The 17,664-nt window shown below is 47.6% G+C and overlaps 1 protein-coding gene across 4 annotated transcripts in view; it reads left to right on the forward strand.

The window, feature by feature from the left end:
• Nucleotides 1-876: 876 nt before the first annotated feature.
• The window catches only part of syt3 (synaptotagmin III), a 30,363-nt gene continuing 13,575 nt past the window's right edge, over nt 877-17,664 (forward strand). The window contains exons 1-6 of one of the 4 annotated variants that reach the window (XM_061749422.1): nt 877-1,133; nt 3,826-3,944; nt 4,842-5,182; nt 13,351-13,746; nt 15,920-16,028; nt 17,223-17,399. In XM_061749422.1, coding sequence (XP_061605406.1) covers nt 5,032-5,182; nt 13,351-13,746; nt 15,920-16,028; nt 17,223-17,399 — 833 coding nt within the window. In that variant the 5' untranslated portion in view covers nt 877-1,133; nt 3,826-3,944; nt 4,842-5,031. The remainder of the gene's footprint in view (nt 1,134-3,825; nt 3,945-4,841; nt 5,183-13,350; nt 13,747-15,919; nt 16,029-17,222; nt 17,400-17,664) is intronic. The other 3 variants (XM_061749423.1, XM_061749424.1, XM_061749425.1) reach the window with 3 other exon arrangements.

A 17,664-nucleotide genomic window follows, 5' to 3' on the forward strand; every position in this document is an offset into this window, starting at 1 on the left:
ACTTGCTGAAAAAAATGAAATAATAGATAACTAACCTGTGGCGCTTCTTTCTTGTCCCACATTTTGTAATGCCATCCATCCATCTTCGGGCAAGAGGCGGGGGCCACCCTGAACCGGTCGCCAGCCAATTGTACAAACCTGATACCAGCTGTACCGTGGCACTAGCAGTACTGTGATACTTGATGTATCATGTGACTAGCCGCATCGTGATAATAGCTGTATTGTTATAGTGGGTGAATCGTGATGCTACTTATATCGTGATGCTGGCAGTATCGTAATACAAGGTACTCGGTACTAGCTGTACGGTGTGGTTAAACAACTTGTATTGTGATACTATCAGTATCGCCATTAGGGTCGGGGCATGGAGAATCGGGAACCGATTGGAACCGGGACTGACGTTCCGGTTCTCCTGGAATGGTTCAAATTTAAAAATGTCGGTTCCCACTTCCGATGCCTCCAGTCCGCCGACCCTGACGAAGAAAGTGGCGAATACCAACGAAGAAAAATGTGTATTGCGCTACCAGCCGTATCGCGATACTTGCAATTCCAAGAACTATACTGGAACCACACGCACGCACAGCACTCGACACCACCACTACCACCATCAACGCGTCTCCAGGGACCTATGCCGCAGCGGCAGCACTGTTGTTACTATAATTACGATCTAACCACCTAATCGCAGCTGCAATAGCACAGATGCTATATGTAGGTGCTGCCCACAGACCGATATACACACAACGCGTATGCACACACACACACACACACACAGAAACACCTCCCATACATCAGTGTGTCTTTAGTAGAGGAGAGAGAGAGAGAGAGAGGGAGAGGAGTGGGAGAGCGAGGCAGGGAATTAGTATTCCGAGCACAGGGAGGGAAGCTGAGAGCAAGCATCCAGCAAGGAAGGAGGAGGAGGAGGATGAGGATGAGGAGGATGAGGAGGAGGAGGGTGAGGAATATTCGAGCGAGCAGGAGGGCTGCCATCGTTTGCTCCATTTCTCCGCGTCCTCGTCAGCGAGCGTGAGAGGACGCGAGCGAGGTGGGGGAGCTGCTGGGCGTCCGTTCTTTGCTCTCGCCCGCATTTTTCAACCGACGCGACGGCGGCAAGCGGCGAGATCCGTGCACGTTCGACGGTAGGCACGCGCGCACGCTCACACGCATACGTCACGCAACGTGCGCGCGCACATCTAGTGTTTTCCGTGTAGCGCGCATGGCGTTTATGTTGCTTTTTTTTTTTTTTTTTTTTTTTTTTTTGCACGTAGCGAGGATGCGCCAACGTTTGCCGACTGCACATGTATTTTTATTTAAAAAATTTTTAAGAGCAGCAGCAGACGTTCTCGGGAGACGCGCGCGCACGTCAACCTGCCTTCTGCGTGCGAGCGCGCGCCCGTCAAGCGTCTCCTCTCCCTTGCTTTCGCAGCTCCCGCGGGGCCACGCCCCTTTACCTTGACCACCAAATGGGATTCGTGCAAATAGCGCGTGTGCGCGTGCGCGTGCACGGGGCGGCGTTAAAAAAAAAAAAAAAGGTTCCTTTTCCTGTTACAGCAGAACATGGCAGCCTGTGTGTGTATTATAGACATATAGGACCTAGAGCGGTCTGTCACAGCACAAAAAGACAAGTACTGACCTCTACATCCCATCCGTCGAAGTATTCAATCGGCCTGTTTGTGAACCGAAAATACCAGAAAGAAGGTGGCCCAGACAGAAGCAATCGAAAATTCAAAAAACAAAACAAAACCACACGCGCAATTGAAGTGATCGGCGCTTTGTAAGCAAAGAGCTGTACAGCGTGTCAGAGGAAACCTTCTGCTCGGATTGGGATTTTATCCGAATGTCTACCCTTTCTTCCCAATTCTACCCTGCCCTTCCTAAATCACCCCCTCCCCCCCCCCAAAAAGAGAGATTTCATGATCCCATCACTGTGGAAATAATCCCTCATAAACCTTTTACTTGGGTTGGGATTTGTTGTTTGTCTGTATCGTAATCTCCGAGCAGGGAAATTCCATTGTCCTCTTCTTCCCTCCTACTCTTAATCCAGTCCTTCCCGAATCCAAGTCATAGTGCCAGGAGAGATTCCCCAATCCAGCCACTCTAGAAATAATCCCTTATAAACCTTCTATAAACCAAGTAATGGCAGGGTGGCGTTGTTAAAAATGAGAGCCGCAGCTTGTTAATGAATCATTGGAGGTCATCATGTACATTTCTATTGCCTCATAATCTGACCGGCTATTATCTTCTGGTGATTTTCCCTTTTGTCCGCCCTAATGTGACGCCGACCTTGTCCGGCGGCACGGTTGCGACCGGGCGGCCCGCTGTGTGTATCGATCCCGAGCGGCGCGCCAGTCAATGGAGCGTCTGTGGGAGGTATTGTGTTGCCACGCGTACACAAAAAGGCTCCGCGGAAATGCTCCGCTTCAGAAACCAGCGCACGATGTGGCCGAGTTGGTTAGCCCTTTTATTAGTAGCTGGACTACAAACTGGACTACACGGTCCTCATTTACTTACTACTAAAGACAAGATATTTCACATTCAAACTGATAAACTTTATTGCTTTTGAGCAAATAATCATTCACTTAGAATTTCATGGCTGCAACACGTATGACATGGGGATTAACGGGATTGTCCCATACTAATTGGGACTAATTGGGAAAGTGTGCAAAAAAAAAAAAAAAGTGGGGTGGAACTGATATTTTGGGACTGATTACATTCGAGCAAAAAAAAAAAAACGCATACCGTTGCGACCTGAAGTGAACCTAGCAGTGCTACTCCAGGACGTCAGTGGATGTAAACAATGACTTTGCCCCCACCCCCCCCACCCTGCTTTCCGTTCCCCTCCAGGCTGGCATTTGCTGTCGCGCAGCCATTGCTCATATTGAGATGTCCTCATTTTAAAGTCACTCAGACAGATTTAGTGGGGCAAGGTTCTCCATGTTTGCAGTATTGGATCTGGAAGCTGATTTTTATTTTTTTTTTTGTGGTTGTTGTTCCCCCAATTCTGGAGTCCACAGCACACTGTTACGGCCAGATAACTCGACTTAAGCGCTTCTCCCCGACATGGTCAGACGATCGTGACGTGACAGTCTGCGACTATTCAAAGTCTGCAGGACCGTTTCTCCGCTTCGATCTCGCGTGCGCCCAGCGCGGCTGACAGATTGACCGATTGATTGATTGACGCATTGACGAGCGCTCTGCCCGCCAGCTGCCACTCAGAGAGAGACATCTCCTCGAATGACATCCGGCGACCAATCGCCTGTTCACTCCGGTCCCTCCTCGAACTGCTCTTTTGCCTCTGATTGATTGGTTGTGTTGATGCAAAATGAAGAAAAGTGCTGAAGTGTGATTAGTTATATTACTTTGAGAAAGTAAGTTCAACCACTATTACATTTTCGACAGTGTAACTGGTTGTTAGATGTCTGACCTTTCAGGATCCAATTATGAGGAATATGCCAAAAAATGTGTACTACACCAAACGGAAGTGAACTATTCTACTCGGTGAAAACATGCCTTGTGACAGTGTTGATCGAAAGTGAGCATTGCTATCCTTGGCATAGTATGTTTTTTTTGACAAAGCTGTAATGTAGTGCGTGCGGGTGCACCTAATAAAGTGTCCTGTGAGTGTGGCAGTTTTGCAGTTGTCCCCGGAGGCGTTCAGGCTGAGCGAAAGCGAGAGTTTCTGGCTCTGATCCGCTTTTTTTTTTTTGACAGAATTAGTTCAACAACAAAAGTTTCTCTCAGAGCTATAAAGCATGCTAACTCAACGTGTTGGCGTTTTAAACTCTCTTCTGGTTTTAGACTGATTGGTTTCTTTCATTTGTGTGCTTTTAGGAGATGTCAGGAGAGAGTCCTTCCAGGAAGTCTGTGCTGATTGGCTGATAGGTTTCAGCCGGAGGAATAAAAAGCAAGGCGCTCATTTTGCTCTTTAGCAACGTGACGACATGCTAAAGGTTACACACACACACAATTTCCTAGAACATGATCCAAGTCGAACTTGTCAGTAGACGCTCCTAGTACAGGATCTCAATAGGACTTCCTAGTAGACCTTGCTAATACAACATCCCAATAGAAATTCCCAATAGAACTTTATGGTAGACCTTCCAAGTACAGCACCCTAGAATAACTTCCTGGTAGAATTTGTTCGTATAGGATCGCAATAGAATTTACCTGTAGAACTTCCTAGTACAGTATTGCAGGAGAACTTCTTAATAGAACATCCCAGTAGATTCTACTTTCTGCAGAACCTCCCAGCACAGTACTCCAGGAGAACTTTCTAGTAAAGCATCCCAATTGAAATTCTTTGTTCCCAGTAGAACTTCCTATCAGCACTTTCTTGTACAAGATATCGTTCGAATTTTGTCGGAGACCTTCCTAGGACAACATTCCAACAGCAATTCCCAGTAGAATCTCCTAGTAAAAGTCCCCTACTACATACCTTAGGCAGAGTTTCCAGCCAAATTTCCCAGTACAACTTTCCTGTCAATGTTCCCAGTGGAACTTGCTGGTAGAATTTCTTCGTGCGGTGTCCCAGTAGAACATTCGAGCAACCTAATAGAATGATCTACGAGAAACTCTGATGTACTGCATCCTAATTGAATTTCCTTGTACAAGTAACTGAGTACAGGATCCCAGTAGAACTTTCTAGTAAAATTCCACAGTCTAGCATCCCAAAGAACATCCTTGTAGAACCTCCATGTGGACCATTCCAGTATAACTTCCTAGCAAGGCATCTCAATAGAACTTTTGATACATCTTCCTTGCAAAACCTTCCCAGTAGAACTTTGCATCAAACATTATCGCGGGCGCACAGACATGTGACGTTCTTCGTTGTTGATTTGTTTTTGCAGTCGAAGTGAATCGGCGGGCTCCATCACTCCTTCATGGGCCCGTCATTTCGGTCCGCGTGATCCGGCCCTGACATTCCTGGGCAGAGCCTCTTCTCTGCTCAACCTCCGGACAGGGAGGGGGCGGGCAGTGGGCTGAGGTGCTGCGCTGCGATTGGCCGAGTGCGGGCGAGAGTGCGATGCGGATTGGAGGATGTCGGGTGACTGGGATGAAGACCTGTGCAAGAAGGCACTGATGCTGGTGGAGGAGCTGTGCTTAAACTCGCCCCGCGGGTACAGCCAGAGCGAACTCTGTCAGGAGTTCAGCTACCTGCTCAGGGGCCGCAACAGACAGCCGGACGCAGGTAAGAAGAAAAGCACAGAACCGTAGCAAACGGAATTTTACAGATTTATTCTAGTAGCGCAACCGTTACCAACATGAAAAAGTGCTGGAATGTGGGATGTTATTTGTCTGATATTTTAGGACTCTTTACAAGGAATACACTGAGAAATCTGTACCGTACCAAACTGAACCGAACCGGGCTACTCGATGGAAACTAAACATTCAAAAGGGTTTACACACTTTTTCCTCCCACCGTACTTGGAAGAAACGAGAATTCGATGTGCCTAGACAACTCATTTCAACAAAAAAACACCTCAAAAAGTGAAACACCATATTTCTGACGTTTTAGGACTCTGTGGAAAGAATACGCAGAGGAATTCATACCCGACCAAACCGAACCGCACCGAACCGCCTTACTCGGTGGAAACGAGGATTTGATGTACTTGCACAACTCATTGCCATCCAATGTTTGTTCAGTATTATCTGCGTCGAGTGCCAAGCGCGTCTGTCATTAAAAAGATGCGTAAAGATGCTCGCGCATGAAATATTCATAGGCGCATCTCATTTGTTTCGCTATGAAAGCTCTTTGATTGTTCGCTCCGATGGACTCGGCGCGCGCCGTTGCTCGTTCCAGAGCCGTGCGCTCTTTTGCAGATTAGCACCGCTGCCGTGGCGATTAGCCCGAATCGGTCGCCGCTTTGTGAGATTTGCGAAGAAAATGTCACAGCGCGGCCCAAGGCGATGGCCTCTGAGGGACGGGAAGAGAGCTGCCGGGGGGGAAGTCTTTGACGCGCACACACTCCCAGAGCAGTTGCAAATGGATGTGATTGACAGGAAGTGTCTGCTGGCCAAGAGGTCAGCAGCATGTCATGAGAACAGTTACAAGGAAGCGACAAAATAGACAATATAGATAGTGACAGTTGAGGTGCGACGGTATGTTTCAAATAACGCGACAAAAGACAACAACAACAAATCAACATTTTAAAACCCAAGCACTGTTCGGTGGTCTCCAGTTGAAGTCCCTCAGCATAGAACCGAATACTCCAAGTGGAACAAGTTTCGAGAGTTTCAATTTGGTCCAGTAGAGTATTCTATGTCTCAGATTTGGTCTGAGATTTCGCTTTTGGTTATTTTTTATTTATTTTTTGTCTTTGATTGTTTTTGTCTGATTGTGATTGTTTTGGTCTGGTTATTTGTCTTATTATTCCATTGTTTTTATCTGTGATGATTATGATTTTTTGTTTTTGGGATTTTGATGATTGTTGCAGGCTTTGTTCTTGTATTTGATGATTGTTTTTTTTTTTTTTTGGGTCCTAGTCTCTGATGATTTTATTTTTCTCTTTAATGATTGTGTTTTTTTTTTTTTTTTTTTTGCTTTTATGATACATGTTTCTTTTGATGATTCATCCTTGTATGACGTCACAATGTGTGTAATTCTTTCCAAACGAGGGGTTTGTGTTAGCCCGCGACCTTTGTGAGGATAAGCGGTCCAGAAAATGGATGGCTGGATGGAGGGATGGATGGATGGATGGATTGGTGGGTTTGTGTTCATGTTTTTTTTGGTGTCACAGGAAGGTGGCACATCCCGACAGTGGCGACGCACTTTTTTTACTCGCATCCGAGCATTAGCGACACTTCCTGTGTCGCCCACTACTTCAATTTTCCCCTTCTCCCCCCCCCCCCCCCCCCCCCCCCCCAATCAATACATGAAGCTTTCTCATCGCCTTCACTGGCCTCGGCCCTAAATCATCGCCATCTTGTTTCTACCCGTCTCTCCTTCACGCGCGCTCGCATCGACTTCCTCGGGACGAATGAAAAGCAGGAACGGATGCACTCGGCAATAACCTTCTCCGTCCCTCTGTTTATTCTGTTTTTCTCTAACGGTATTCATTTGTGTCCCCCTGAGGTGGAAAGGTGGATCCCCGGGACCACCGCCCACTCCACCTCCCTTTTGCACGCCAGTTCCCCCTTTCTTGGGGCTAAACGAGGCGAGGGAATCTGAAAAAGCCCTCCTGAATCTCCTCCCATCCCCCCCTTCTTTGCAGTCATATCACTGAGGAACAAGTGCTGATTAATGACATACAGAGACTGATGAATAATTCACAGGAGGGAGGCCGGGCAGGCAGGCAGGCAGGCAGGCAGGCAGAGCGCATCATGGGAAAACTGCCAGCGACCAGCCAGCGTTTTCCAGACACTTTTTAGGCTCCCGATTCCGTCGTTGAGTGATTGAACGTACTCGACCTAAGAAAATCTGACCTTGAGAAAGAAGCATTTTCCAATGAGTTAGATAACTTGAGTCATGTGATTTCTCCCAGACAATCAGGAATTCACAGGATCGTGCTTTAGGGCTGTTTTTCTTCCGGTGGAACTGGGGAGGGAATTATGAACAGTCCCAAATAGCAGCCAGTGTTAGCACAAAACCTTCAGGCTTCTGCTTGAAAGCAAAAATAAAAGCCTACTAAAACACCTGAACTTTATTTGGGGTTAATCGGGGGTATTTCAAAGTGGTGTCAGGTGTGTGCTGACTCCTAAAACATGAGTTTAAATGGGATTGGTGAATTCTGAACACAGCCATTTAAAGGGTGTGTGCACACTTGTGCGGCTACTAGGCTTTACACGATCAGGATTTTGGGGGCCGATCACCGAGTTTAAAAAAAAAACGATAACCGATCACCGATCCGATCACAAGATGGAGGAATGTGTCTATTTAAATGACCTGTTCGTTTACTGTATATACTTGTGGACTTAATTGCTCCCAAAAATATATTTACAATCAAAAATGTATCTTTGTTCATCTATTTACGCCAGTGAGGCATAGTGACAGACAGAACAAATGAATGGTCTTCTATTAGATGGCAGGAAGTACATACAGTAATGAATGTATCCACTTTTTGTGACATGTTTGTTTGTTGGTGTGCTGTGAGATTTTTCAATTGTAAAATATGTTCCTTGCCTCCAAAATGGTTGGAAATCACTGCTCTAGTCAGATCGTGTATTCTAATCAGTCAGGTCAAAGCAACCTACCTCTCTAATATTGTCTTTGTTTTTGTCATTTTCGTCCATCTTTGGCGACAGTACGCAACTTACTTACTTCAAAACTCTTCAAGAAATCATGGAATCTTTACAGTCCCTCACGCAACAAATCTCCCTCCTTTCTCCGGACATGCAATCCGACCACTCCCCAGTAAGTACTCCTTCCGAGCCCGCAGCCTACGAGCCACCCCGTCTCCCGTACAAAGAACCTCATGTCCCCCCGCCCGAGCCCCACTCCGGGGACCTAGGCGCATGTAGCCAATTTCTCCTCAATTGCTCCCGAGTCTTCAACCTACAACCATAGTTATCCCACCGAACAATCCAAGGTCGCGTTTGTCACTAACGTCCTCCATGGCAAAGCAGGCAGGCTTAAATACCGGTGGTGATGAGGCTGATTGGAGACAGGTGCTGAAAACAGAGAGGGGAGGGGGGAGAGGCAGGTGGAGACAGGCTTGAGCAACGAGACGTGAAATGTGGGATGAATCTTTAGGGAATGTGGCAGTTTTAACTAGACGGAAGTGGGATTAATGATTTTGGTGATAGGAAAAGGACCAATGAAGCGTGGAGCCAGTTTACGGGACTCTGTTTGAAGGGGAAGAGAGCCAGACGGATTGATCCACCTTGTATTCGGGCGTCGGGGAGCGATGACGGTCTGCGAGCTACTTGTTGCGTGCCGCGGACCGGTTCAGCGCTGCCCGGACGTCCTTCCACACCGCCTGGATTCTCTGGAGGTGATCTTGTACGGAGGGGACTGCTACCGCCTGCTCCTGTAGGTTGAACAGTGGAGGTTGGAAACCGTAGCAAGCCATGAATGGGGACATACCGGTAGCGGACCTGGTGAGGGAATTATGAGCGTATTCAATCCATGGGAGGAAGGAACTCCATGAGTAGAGATTGCGGGCGGCCACACAGCCGAGTTCCAATTCCAGGGTTTAGTTGGCCCGCCCTTGGTCTGCGGGTGAAACCCCAAGGATAAGCTGGCTGCTGCACCCACCGCCTTGCAGAATTGCTTCCAGACACGAAAGGAAAACTGGGAACCTCGATCGGATACTATGTCGATGGGGATACCATGGAGTTTGAAGACATGTAAGACAAGGAGGTTAGCAGTTTCCAGGGCGGACGGGAGTTTTGGGAGGGCACATAATGGACACACTTGGAAAAACGATTGATCATTGTGAGAATAACTGTGTTACCTTCAAAGGGGGGCGGGCTGGTAACGAAGTCCACAACGATGTGAGACCAAGGGCGGCTGGGAACTGGCAAGGGACGCAGCAGGCCAGCTGGAGGTCGGTGAGAAGACTTTCCTCGGGCGCAGACAGAGCAGGCTTGAACGAACTCTCGGGTGTCTTTGATGAGGCTGGACCACCAGAAGTGCTGTTGAATGAACTGGGTAGTACGGGTGATGCCAGGGTGACAAGTTAATTTTGAGTTGTGGGCCCACTGCAAGACTTCTGAACATGTTGAATCCGGGACAAACAGGAGGCCCGGTCTTGGGATCAGGTTGGGTCTTTTGGGCCTCCTTGACCACCTGCTCGATCTCCCATGTGGCCCCTCCAGCCAGTGCCTCCATTCTTCCAGGGCCCATATCATGGCCAGCAGCTCGCAGTTTCCAACGTCATAATTCCTTTCTGCTAGAGATAGGCGACGGGAAAAATAAAAAGCACAGCGGTGAAGTTTATGGGTCGTGGGGTCTCGCTGCGAAAGGACTGCTCCAGCTCCGGAATCCGTGGCGTCAACCTCCACCACGAACTGGAGGGAAGGGTCATGGTGGCGCAGAATGGGAGCAGTGGTGAACAGGGATTTGAGCTCATTGAATGCTTGTGAGGCTGCCGGGGTCCACTGAAAGGGGGAGCTGGTGGATATGAGACTGGTGAGGGGAATAGCGATCTTGCTGTAATTATGTATTAATCGGCGGTAGAAATTGGCGAATCCAATTCTTTGTTGCAGTTCTTTGTGAGTGGTGGAGATGGGCCAGTCGATGATTGGATTTTGGTGGGGTCCCGTTGTAGTTGTCCTTTTGAAATAATGTAGCCGAGGAAATGTACTGAGGATAGGTGGAATTCACATTTTCCCGGTTTAACGTATAGACTGTTCTCGGGGAGGTGGTGGAGGACATGGCGTACATGGATGCGGTGTTCTTTGGGGGAGCGGGAGAAAATGAGGATGTCATCAAGGTATACAAACACGAACCGGTTAGGCATGTCACGGAGGACGTCAGTAATTAAGGTTTGGAAAACTGCAGGGGCGTTGGTTAAACCGAATGGCATGACCAGATACTCGAAGTGTCCGAGAGGGGTACTGAAGGCGGTCTTCCATTCGTCCCCTTCTCGGATACGGATGAGGTGGTAGGTAGGTAGGCGGTGACTTATTTTTAATTGTAATGTCATTTAGTCCTCGGTAGTCGATGCATGGATGGAGAGTGGTGTCTTTTTTCTCTACGAAGAAAAATCCAGCCCCGACCTGCGACGAGGAGGGGCGTATGAGGCCAGCAGCCAAGGAGTCGGGCATGTAATCCTCCATAGCCTTTTTTTCAGGATGGGAAATATTGTAGAGTCGGCTGGAGGGAAGTGGAGCTCCCGGCAAGAGGTCTATGGTGCAATCATACGGGCGGTGGGGGTGTGTGTGGGGTGGGGAGGGGTGGGGGGTGGGGGGGGGGCTAGAAAGATGGCCAAGTCCTTGCTGAATACTGGGGCGAGGTCTTCATATTCTTCTGGAACTTGGGAGAGGTCCACTTGGGCAGCAGAGGGTGGTGGGTCTTCTGAGGGTGGAACGACAGAAAGCAGACAGTGGGAATGGCAATGAGGACTCCATCCAGTAATGGATAAACAAGTCCAGTCTGTGGCGGGGTTGTGGAGTTGGAGCCAGAGAATACCAAGAACTAAGGGAGTCTCAGGGGTAGGAATGACAAAAAGGGAAATGTATTCGTGGCGATTGCCTGAAATAAGGAGTGTGATGGGCACTGTTTGGTGGGTGACCAGGGAAATTACTCGGCCATCCAGGGCTGTGACTTTTTTCGGGGAGGGAAGTGGTTGGAGAAGGATTTGGAGCAGGTGAATTATTTCTTCACAAATAAAATTATCATCAGCACCGGAATCAATAAGGGCAGTGATGGGGGTGTTATGAGCAGAAAAGATAATCCAAGCGGGAACGGTTATGTGCGAGGGAGAGATTTGGCTCACTCCGACACTCTCGGGATTGCGGTGAGCCTGGTCTTTTCTGGTCGGAGGGGGCATGAGGAAATAAAGTGACCGGATTGACCGCAGTAGATGCACAGCCGCTGGATGACACGACACTGACGTTCTTGTGGATCTAAACGTGTTTGACCAATTTGTATGAATTCATCGGATACAACGGGGAGTGACGAAAGTGCGGAAGACGGTGCAGAAGGCGGGTGAGAAGCTGACGGCGTGGTGCTCAGAGGGGGAGAGTGTTTACGTGAGCATTGCCCTCCCTCACGGGCTCTCTCTCGCAGTCTGTTATCCAGACGGCTGGAGAGGGCGATTAGAGCCTCGAGAGAGGAGGGCTCGTCCCGGACCGCAAGCTCGTCTTTGATTTGTTCGGAGAGACCATTTGAAAAGGTTCCCCTCAGGGCTGCGTCATCCCACCCGCATTCACCAGCAAGGATACGGAAGTCGATGGAATATTCCGCGACGGACTTAGCGCCCTGAGTGTGAGCAGACGACGGGTGGCTTCTTTGCCCTGAACGAGGTGATTGAAAACCTTACGGAGTTTGGCAGAAAAGGAATTGAACGAAAGGAGGACCGGGGAGGAGTTGTGCCGTACTGAAGTGGACCATTTTGCTGCGGACGAGATTAGAGACATATGCTACTTTGGAACGTTCGGTGGGATAACTGTACGGTTGGAGATTGAATACGAGCGAGCAATTAAGAATGAACTGGCTTCATGCACCTCTGGCTCGGGAGGAGTACTTACAGGGGGTTGAATGGATTGCACCTGTTGCGAAAGGGAGTGGAGTGTTTCGGTGACTTCTTGCAGTATTTTGTCCTGTCGTCCAATGTGGGTGCCTTGGAGGGCGAGTGCGTTCTTCAGTGCCTCCGGAGTTGCTGGGTCCATAGTGGCATAAGTATTCTATCACATGTGGGGCGTAGCTGGACCCAAGAGCAGGCGGAGGCAGATGTAAAATGATGAGCAGTTTATTGAGCAAAGGTTATGGAGGTGGTCCTGGATGGGTTGGCAGGCGGCGGCGTGGACAGGTGGCAGGCAGTGGACAGAACGGGCGGCTGGCTCGGTGGCAGGAATGACGTGGGTCAGGAACACAGGGGAGCACTGGGAACGAGGAGACACAAGAGTTAACGAGGGAACGAGGAGTTAAGTGGCTTACTTGTGGGCCGTGGTACCGCTAGGAGAGGCTCCAATACTTTGGCGTGGATTTCCTGGAACACGCAGGCTTAAATACCGGTGGTGATGAGGCTGATTGGAGATGTGCTGAAAACAGAGAGGGGATGGGGGATGGGGGATGGGGGGGGGGGGGAGACAGGACGCAAAGAGCCCTCCAGGCTACTATAATGGAACTGCAGGACAGCACATGACACCCCGAACTGTTGAGCAATTGACGTTGTACATCAAGCAAGAATGGGAAAGAATTCCACCGACAAAGCTTCCACAATTAGTGTTCTTCGTTCCCGAACACTTATTGAGTGTTGGTAAAAGGAAAGGTGATTTAACAGAGTACGAAACATGCCCCTGTCCCAGCTTTTTTGGAACGTGTTGGAGGCATCAAATTCAAAATGAGCGAATATGTGCAAAACAAATATCATCAATATCATATTTATCAGAAACATTCAATGAAAAAATAACATGTCTTTGTAGTGTATTGAACTGAATACATGTTAAAAAGGATTTTAAAATAATTGTGTTCTGTTTTTGTTCCAACTTCATTGGAATTGGGGTAGTTTGTTTTTTTGTTATTCATTTAGCCCATTTGTTGTTTGTCAGTATGCTTGTGACTTTGTATATAAACTGTAATGACTGCGCTAATCATTTAGGTCGTTAGTTACCAGGTTTATGGTGTTCCCAGGTGGTGTGCGGGAAGAGGATGAAGTCCTTCCTGGGGAACGTGTCCATGACATGATGCCATATTGTAGCGCCTTGGCATAGGTCTTGTTTCACTAAAATCGTCTGTGTGGTTATTTTCAGAGATTTCGGTGAGCCTACTGTCGGTGATCGTGACGTTCTGCGGCATTGTGCTGCTGTCGGTGTCGCTCTTTGTGTCATGGAAGCTGTGCTGGCTGCCCTGGCGGGACAAGGAGGGCGGGGGCCTGAGCCTGACGTCGGGGTTGCTGCCGGGCAGCATGGGAGGCCTGGGCGGCGCGCCGGGCTCCTCCTTCTTGCCGCCGCTGCTGCAGAGGAAGGAGGGCCAGTCTTCGTCATCGCTCTACCCGTCGCTGGGCCAGCAGGGGCAGCACCACCCGCACTTCTCCGACCTGGTGGGGCTGGAGAGGGGTGACGGCGGTGGCGGCGGCGTGGTGGGCGGCCCGCATGAGACCCAGGAGCACTCCTACCTGGACATGGACTCGTACCCGAACAACGCTGGTGAGACCTGCACGAAACACAATTTTTTTAGCTAAAATTCAAGGGAGATTTCTTGTTGAGGAAAAGGTGAAAATGAAGAACTAATAATAAACAAAAACAAATCATTTTTTGTTGATTTTTTTTAAATCTCTATTTTCCATCCATCCATTTTCTGTACCGCTTATCCTCACAAGGGTCGCGGGAGTGCTGGAGCCTGTCCCAGCTACCTTCGGGTGAGAGGTGGGGTACACCCTGGATGGGTCGCCAGCCAATCGCAGGGCACAAACAACCATTGGCACTCACATTCACACCTACGGGCAATTTAGTCTTCAATCAACCTACCACGCATGTTTTTGGGATGTGGGAGGAAACCGGAGGACCTGGAGAAAATCCAAGCAGGCACGGGGAGAACATGCAAACTCCACACAGGCGAGGCCGGCTATGAACCCGGGTCCTCAGAACTGTGAGGCAGATGTGCTAACCAGTCGTTCACCATGCCGCCCAATCTCTTGATTCGGTTTTTCTAAAAAAAAAAAAAAAAAAAATGTCTTAGAAAATAATTTTTGATCGTCTTTTTTGTTGTTGTAAAAGTAAACAATTTTTGGAATGTTTTTCTTGAAGGCGGCACAGTATTTATTCCACTGTATACTGTAATTAGAAGAAGTGACTTTCGTCTATATTCCTGCCAGAGGTCACCACAGCGAGTCGCTCGCATGATTTGTTGCATTTAATGTAACTGTCACACGTCACATTTTCCTGGTACCCTTTTAAGGCGAGGTTCTACAAAAAAACGAAGAGAAATCACTTGCGTGTGGAGTGTGCTGTCCCTAATAAATTGTCCTTTCGATGTACAGTACCGAGCTATATAAAGTGTGCGTGTGCTATAAATAGCCCACACTGCACTGCTGTCGTCAGTCTTATGGGGGGGAGGGCTCCACACGATGCTCCGACTGGCCCCCTTAAAAGATATCCAATTGGGATGTTTTGGTGTCTCCATGGCGACCCGCTTGTTTATGCCAACATTTAAAACGGGTTTGGTACGTTCAATCGATGGCATCGATGACTCCCAGTGGACATAACCAACGTCACTCCCAGTCAGAAGATGAGTGGTTTGTACGTCTGCCTTACGGTTTTGAGGTTCTGTGATCGAATATCGGCCTTCCTGTATGGGGTTTGCCGGAGCACGCCGAGAAAGCTCACCAAGCACGGGGACCGAAGGTGGTTAAAAAGCTCCTCGGTGGCAAGGCGCCAGGCGTGGATGAGATTCGCCTGGAGTTCCTAAAGGCTCTGGATGTTGTGGGGCTGTCCTGGTTGACACGCCTCTGCAACAGACTGTGAAGCGGTTGGGATGAAAAGCAACACCTCCAAATCTGAGACCATGGTCCTCAGTCGGAAAAGGGTGGCGTGCCCTCTACAGGTCGGGGACGAGATCCTGCGCCCAAGTGGAGGAGTTGACGTATCTCGGGGTCTTGTTCACGAGTGAGGGAAGAATGGAAAGGGAGATCGACAGGCGGATCGGTGTAGCGTCTGCAGTGCTGCAGACTTTGTGTCGGCCCGTTGTGGTGAAGAAGGAGCTTAGCCGAAAGGCGAAGCGCTCAAGTTACCAGTCGATCTACGTTCCTACCCTCACCGACCCACAGCTCGAGACCGCAAGAAAAAGATCCCGGATACAAGGGGCCGAAATGAGTTTCCTCCGCAGGGTATCCGGGCTCTCCCTTAGAGGTAGGGTGAGAAGCTCGGTCATCCGGGAGGATCTCAGAGTAGAGCCGCTGCTCCTCCGCATTGAGAGGATCCAGATGAGGTGGCTCGGGCATCTCATTAGGATCCCCTCCTGGACGCCACCCCGGTGAGGCGTTCCGTACATGTCGGGACGACCCAGGTCACGCTGGAGGGACTAAAGCCTCGGGATCCCCCCCAGAAGAGCTGGACGAAGTGGCTGGGGAGAGGGAAGTCAGGGCTTCCTTCCTAAATTACTGCCCCTGTGACCCGACCCCGGATAAGCGGAGGAAAGTCAATTGGATGGATTGATATTTTCATTTTTAAAAAACTCCTGAAAAGTAACAAAAGGTCTTCATAAATATCGACCAAAGAAAAAGAATCCCTGCTTGTACTGGAAGTAATTAATGCTGCTTGGTTTCTTCGACTTATGTGTGTTTTTTTTTAACTCCTTTTTTTTCTCAACCGGAACCTTCAGGGACCCTAAAGCTGAGCCAAACGTCTCCGGACGTCCCCAACTCGGAGGGGGGCGCCCACCCCCACAAGGACCTGCCCAACGCCGTCTCCCAGCAGCAGGTCACGGCCCGGTCAGTTAGCCTCCAGTTACAGGAAAACCGTCAATGACATCACCAATGAACTCATCGATTGATGTTATTTTATGACGTCATAAAGATTCATGGCCGAGTCAGCATCCGTTACGAAATGGAGCGCAAAAAAAAAAAGGCCAACCCATTTCACACAAATGGCCCTTCTTTTGCTGTTGGTGAATTTCTCCATTTTTCTAAGTCATATAAATATATTTATATATATATATATTTTTTTTTAAATTAACAAACTAAAAGAAATAAAGAGAGTAAGAAAAGAAAGGAAGAAAATACTCATATTGTATATTCTTTTAATAATATTAAAAATATATATATATTTAGTTTTACTTTTTTCCTCTTAAAATGAAAACTTTATTCTTGAACGATTGCAACTTTAATTCTAAATGAATGAGATTTTTTATACAATGAAAGATTTTTTTTCTAATAAGTGTCATTTTTGTTACAATAAAGATATTTATTGAGGAAATGCAACTTTTATTTGCAGGATTATGACTTTTTTTCTGGAAAAAAAAATCTGACTAAAATTTGATTTTATTCTTGAAAGTAAAGGACATTCTGTTTTTAAAACCTTTTTTTTTTTTTTTTACATTTTTAAATAAAATTAAAAACAAATTATTACGTTTTACAACTTTTTTCCTAAAAATAAAACTAGGACAGTTACAACTTTTATTTAAATCAAATTGGATTTTTTTCACCTTCAAGTCTTTTTTTTCCCCAAAAAAATAATTTTACAAAGAAAATATTTATTGGAAAGAAAAAATCATCTGACTTTATTCTTGTTAGGTTGTGCATTTTATTCTCAAAGGAAAAATTAATTGTTAAATTGTGGATTTTTTATTTTTCACGTAAAATCATCTATTTTTAAAAAGTCTTATTTTCTAAAAAAAGAAAAAAGAAAACAAAGTGTGAGGGATTTTTTTCACAGTGTATGAAATACACTACTCAGATTTACAAAAAAAGAAAGAAAAAGGAAACATTAAAGAAAACCCTGCCATTGCTGTGTATTTTTATAAAATATCTTCATATTTTGTGATTTATTTTTCCCAAAATACACATTTGTTGTTGTTGTTTTTTTTTTTTTTTAAATCCGACTTTATTCTTGCATGATTCCGACTTTCTTTAAAGCATTTAGTCTCGAGTTTCATGATCAAATATTATTCCGTGGTGTGTTTTCAGGCCCAAGCCCATGACTCACCAGCTGTCCAGCCCCGACTTCCACGGCGAGGAGAAGGAGCAGGTGACCAGCATCGGGCAAATCAAACCCGAGCTGTACCGGCCCAAAGGCGACCCGGGCGACGGCAAGCAGGGCGAAGCCTGCGGCAAGATCAGCTTCCTGCTGCGTTACGCCTTCAAGTGAGTGACAATCACACGTACGCACGTGCAGCCAGGCCAAGTCGGTGGCAATTTGCTGACTCAGCATCTGTGCTAAGCCTTTATTGACTTTATGCATGCTCACCGCCTTCAAAACAGCCTCAAATCCTCCCAAAACGTCTCCAAGGTTGCGTTCGCCTCTCACAGTTGTCGTCATTGTCTGGACAAAAACACCACAATCATCCTACGACACAAAATGTAGCAAAAGACACACAACCGTCCTGCGGTGATGCTGGGATAATCTTAC

The sequence above is a fragment of the Phyllopteryx taeniolatus genome, chromosome 16, assembly GCF_024500385.1.
Source record: "Phyllopteryx taeniolatus isolate TA_2022b chromosome 16, UOR_Ptae_1.2, whole genome shotgun sequence".
In the NCBI taxonomy this organism is placed as follows: domain Eukaryota; kingdom Metazoa; phylum Chordata; class Actinopteri; order Syngnathiformes; family Syngnathidae; genus Phyllopteryx; species Phyllopteryx taeniolatus.